General features: G+C 67.1%; 2 protein-coding genes across 4 annotated transcripts in view; both read right to left on the minus strand.

Annotated features, from left to right (window-relative positions):
- The window catches only part of DNLZ (DNL-type zinc finger), a 2,171-nt gene extending 1,714 nt beyond the window's left edge, over nt 1-457 (minus strand). The window contains exon 1 of the mRNA XM_006918107.3: nt 175-457. Coding sequence (XP_006918169.1) covers nt 175-375 — 201 coding nt within the window. The 5' untranslated portion in view covers nt 376-457. The remainder of the gene's footprint in view (nt 1-174) is intronic.
- Nucleotides 458-476: 19 nt separating this feature from the next.
- The window catches only part of CARD9 (caspase recruitment domain family member 9), a 10,579-nt gene continuing 6,268 nt past the window's right edge, over nt 477-4,787 (minus strand). The window contains exons 7-12 of one of the 3 annotated variants that reach the window (XM_025051288.1): nt 3,507-3,698; nt 3,181-3,222; nt 2,797-2,845; nt 1,387-1,463; nt 988-1,064; nt 477-896 (exon numbers count right to left, since the gene is read on the minus strand). In XM_025051288.1, coding sequence (XP_024907056.1) covers nt 797-896; nt 988-1,064; nt 1,387-1,463; nt 2,797-2,845; nt 3,181-3,222; nt 3,507-3,698 — 537 coding nt within the window. In that variant the 3' untranslated portion in view covers nt 477-796. Of the gene's footprint in view, nt 897-987; nt 1,464-2,796; nt 3,223-3,506; nt 3,699-4,787 lie in introns of all 3 variants that reach the window. The other 2 variants (XR_003048230.1, XR_001517441.2) reach the window with 2 other exon arrangements.

Here is a 4,787-nt window from a genome sequence, read left to right on the forward strand (position 1 = left end):
ATCGCACCAACTCCGTCCCGAGTGCTAGATCAGACCCTCTCCTGGAAAGCCCCGCCCCGAAGGATAGCTCTACCCCTCCACGCGGGCCGTTCCACGCCCGGATACCGCTGCCCGCCGCACCGCCCAGCGCCTGGTGCAGGTGCGGGCCCGGCCCCGTCCTCGTCGTGTACCCACCTTGCAGGTGTAGACGAGCTGGTAGTGCGTCGCCCGGGGCCCCGGCTCGGAGCTCGCGGGCCGCCAGCCCCAGTCGCCGGCTCGCCTTTTCCCTGCGGCAGTCGGACGGGCTCCGCGTCCCCACAGCCGCCTCAAACCGGGCCCCCGGAGCCGCGCACAGCCCACCAGCGTCGACACGCGGCCCAGTGCCGCTCGCAGCATCCCTCCCGCCGGCTCCGACCGCCCCGCCCAGGTTTTGCCCTGCGAAGCTGAGGCCGCGCCGCCGCCATCTTGGAAGCGGGCAACGGCGGAAGCGACTCTCCTCAGCCTCCGTGGCGAGCGGGCGGGACGCGCTCTTCTGCCCCCTGGAGGCGGGCGGTGCGCGCTGCGGACGCGGGGTTGGAAGGTGCGCGCGCCAGCAAAGCCGTCAGACTCGGCGGTCGTTTATTTTAAGAGCTGCATTTCTAACACTGCTGCGAGAGTCTGCATTACATAAAGACAGGACACGCCGCAGTGCGTGTGCTGGCGCGGAAACGGGCGCGCTGAGAAAGAGACGGTCTAACGAGGCGGCGCCCGAGCGGGGGTCTCGGGCGGTCAGCTCCTGGCCCGGGGCCGGCGCGGGGTCCTCCTGCACGCCGGGTCGCTAGGAGCCCTCGGTGTCGGTGTTGTCGCTGCCCGTGGTGTTCTCCCAGTCCACCTCGCCCTGTCTCGAGCCGTGCTGCATCTTCCGAAGCGCCCGCTTCCTGCCGGGAAGCCGAGGGCGCAGGTGTGCCAGGTGTCCGCGAGGCGCCGCCCGCCCGCATCCCTTCCCGCCTGGCGCCCATGCGGGCCCACCTGCGGTAGTTCTCAAAGCTCTCCTTGAGGCGTCGCCGCTCTTTCTCGGGGGGCTCCCCGCCGCCCAGGCCTGAGTCCTGGAGGAGGGGGTGGCTCAGGCTTAGACCAGTGCTCGCGTGCTCCCCGCAGGACTGCACATGGGGGTGGGGGCCAGGCCAGGAGTCACCGTTAAGGCTGCGTGGACCTCCCATTAGGCTCCCCAGGGCTGGGCACAGCCCTGTCCTGGCTGCCCCTCTGCCTGCTGCTTTGTCCAAGGGAGGGGGCTCAGCTTCATGTTGCAAACACTGCACCCCACGAGCCGGTGGGCAGAGACCCTTTCAATCACCCCCCCAGCTGTGCAGAGTGAGGAAGCTCTCCTCACTGAGGCCCACACCTGGGCCCCCCCAGGGGCTGCCTTACATTGGGGGTCAGTGAAAGCCGGTCCTTCTGCAGGGCCACAAAGGGCTGCTCTGGGCTCTCCCCTTCGGCCGGGCCTCCTGGAAAGGACAGTTGTGCCTGAGGGTCCTGCCCACCTGCAGGACCGAGCTTGGTGTGGCCGACACCTGCCCCTCTTCACCCTTGATATTTCCGGGCCAGCCCTGCACCACCTCCTGAGTCCTCACTTGGACCCCACAGGACTCTGTTACACAGATGAGAGGGCTGGGCTCACTCCTCTCTCCCAGGGGGCCCCCTGCTCCCACCATCGACCTCTGCCCCCGTCTTCCCGAGCAGGATGGCCTGTCCCCTCGGTGGGGCTGGGGCACTGCAGCGCTTAGGCACAGAACGTTCCAGGCTGCTGAGACCCCTCAGACTGCCAGGGCCTGGACGGGCCCAGGGCTCAGGACCCTGGGAGGGCAGATGCTCTGAGAGGCTGGCTCCCCTCAAGTGGCCATGCTGTGGGACTGTGGATTCTGGTCTCAGCGACATCATGGTGGGAGAGGCCCGGGTCTCTCCCTGGGGCTGATGCTTCCCCCTCCTCAGCCTCCGACCCTCATGCCACCCTGGGCCCTGCGAGGGGCCACACCGCCCCTGGGTTGGGGCTTCTGGGCTGGTTGGGCTGGCTGGTTGGGCTTGCTGCCTGCCAGGTCCTGTCCTGTGGGGGCTCGGTGGCCTCAAGCCCAAGTCTTCAGACAGTGCGGCTTGGCCCGACCCCTCGCTTCTCTATTTGGTGTCCCTTCTTCCTCTTTTACCTCCTGTAGGGGCTGGGGGTCAGGCCTGCGTTGAGGAAGTCTGCCTGGCTTCCCATGCGCCCTCTGCGGTGGCCCCACACGCCCTCCCCTCCCAGCCCAGCAGAGGGCGCTTTCTGAATTCTGACACCCACCTTCAGAGGAGCCCTCGCCCCCATGTCACCACCCCCGCCCGCGCTGGTCCCCCACAGTCCTTTCTCCTGGCAGGCAGAGAGACCTCTCTCCCCATTCTGTTTCCACTTCCTGCGTGGCACACCTGGCCGTTGGCTTACTGCCACCTCCCCTGCCCCCTGCCCGAGAGGAAGCTGCGTGAGGACAAGATGGGTGCGCCTCAACCCTGCACGCCGGGCCCGGTGTGGGCTCGGACGGAGGCGCGTGTCCTCAGGGCCGGAGCTGGCTCGTGCGCCCGCCAGACCTAGGCCTCAGGTTTGGGATTCTGCTTTGCTCTCGGGGGGAGTTTGAGGGGTTTATCTCTCTGAGCCTCAGTGTCCCCATCTTTTAAATGGAGTTGTGAAAATCAGTAGGACAGGGCCGGAGCACGTGTCCCCGGGGTCGGGGGCTGCATGTGCCGAGGGTCAGGACCGGTGCCGACTCCGGGAGAGGAGGAGGCCGCCCACGTGTGGCACACATACTCCCTCCTCACCTTTGTCTGAGAGCTGGGTGTCCTCCTCCAGGTCCTGGGGGGGCGACAGCTTCCGGAGAGAAACGGGCAGCTGTTAGACCCCCGCCCCCCTGGGAACTGGATCCAGCCTGCTGCGCTGCCGCCCTCTCCACAAGCTTCTCGGGGGCCTCTGCTGCTCAGCCAGGCCGGGGCCGGCAAGAAGGCCCGGCCACCAGGGCCAGGGGGTGGGCACTGCCGGGCCCGTCCTGCCCTGAGCACACAGAGGCCTCGGCGGGCGCCAGCGGCTCGGCCCTCCGCTTGGCCGAGGGATGGGAGGAGAGAGGGTCGCTGAGCTTCTGGAACTTCCGAGGGACGAGTGTGGGGCTGTGGTCTGGCAGAGCCACCCACCCCGCGGGTCACACTCACTTCCTGGGAGTTCCTGGGTGAGCTGTCCTCCAGGTCGGAGCTCTGTGGTCACAGAAGAGAGGCTGTCAGCAGGCTGTGGGGAAGCCGAGCCACCCCAGACCCCTCTCCAGGCCCCTGCCCAGAACAGCCCGCCAGGCCCTGAGCCGCACTGCACCCCACCACCAGGGGGCGCCATTGGGGGGGACTCAGGAAGGCCTGGGGACCTGCCAGGACCTCCAGGGAGCAGTGGCCCAGCCGGGCGGGGACCCAGGCTATCAGGAGGCTCCTCCCCCAGGCTCTGTGCCCCGTGTCTGGCTGAGGCACGGCCGGGGCCCCAGGCGGCGCACCAGGACCAGCATCTCCAGCTGCTGCCGCTTGAGCTGGCCCTCCGCGGCCAGCAGCTGGGCCTCGCGCTGGAACAGCTGCAGCTGCAGCTCGTCGGCCTTCCCGCCCAGCTCCCGCACTCGCTTGCGAAGTGCGTCCTTGTCCTGCAGGCTCTGGGCGTAGCGGGCGTGCAGCTCCTCCCGCGACGCGATGGCCTGCGGGGGAGACCCTGGGTGGGTTTCTGCACAGCGCCCCGCCCCCGCCGCCAGGCGCGTCTGTGTCTCCCCCGGGCAGCGTCCCCGGCACGGCTGCTTCTTCCCCTTTCGCCTCCGTGGCCACGTGTCAGGGTTTGGGTTGGACACGTCACAGAGGACTGCGGTGGGAAGTGTGGGCAGCCCACACTCCACCCTCAGAGTCTCCCCAAGCCCTGTGGGCCCCGGGGGCACTCCGCGCCCAACACACGGCCGTGGCCCGAAATCAAGACCAGGGCCACTGACCGCCACGTGGCGCCCCTTGAAACCAGTGCCACACTTCATTGTCACCGCCACCCAAGGGGCTCCTGAGGTGTGAGACTGGCTGGACAGTCGCACCACGGCCAGGCCACGTGTGACAAGTGGGACCAACCTGGAAACCCCACCCATGACCCCCGGAACAATCGGCCCCCAACAGCCAGGACCAGGTCAGCAACTGGCAACTTCCCTAAGTCTGGTCCCTGCTTCCGAGTGAGGACCAACCAGAGACCACCCGCTCGGCTGGCTGCCTAGCCGCCAGCCTCCCGGCACACCTGGGGCCTGTCGGGGAGACGTAAAGCTCTCCACACCTCCGCCGGCCTGCGAGACTGCCAGGTGCCAGCCAGGTGGGCTCCCTGCCCCAGCCAGCTCACCTCACAAGTGCTCCCCATTCTCACACTGCTCACGCCCTCGAGATAAGCACCCACATACCAGGCTCTCGCCAATACTGTCATTCCCAAGAGACAGGTTTCTAGACGTGGCGCTGCTGGACGGAAAGGAACCTACGGTCTAAGGCTCCTGACGCATTGCCAGTTACCGCACAGCGTCCCTGAAGCAGCAGCTGTCATTGCGGGAAATGACCCTGCGTTGTGACGGGAACGGGAGCAGAGGCGCAGTACGTTGTCACGCTGCCTCCCGTCCACCGTCCGCAGAGCGGCGGCCGGCAACGGTGTCCGCGGCTTTGTAAGTTAAAAAATTACTTGCAAAACAAAACAGATAGATAGCTTCCATTTTTATAAAGCAAAAGCAGAACTGTATGTGTATTGAAAAAGTCTGGGAAGTCCAGCCGAAGGG

Source organism: Pteropus alecto, unplaced genomic scaffold, assembly GCF_000325575.1.
Source record: "Pteropus alecto unplaced genomic scaffold, ASM32557v1 scaffold67, whole genome shotgun sequence".
In the NCBI taxonomy this organism is placed as follows: domain Eukaryota; kingdom Metazoa; phylum Chordata; class Mammalia; order Chiroptera; family Pteropodidae; genus Pteropus; species Pteropus alecto.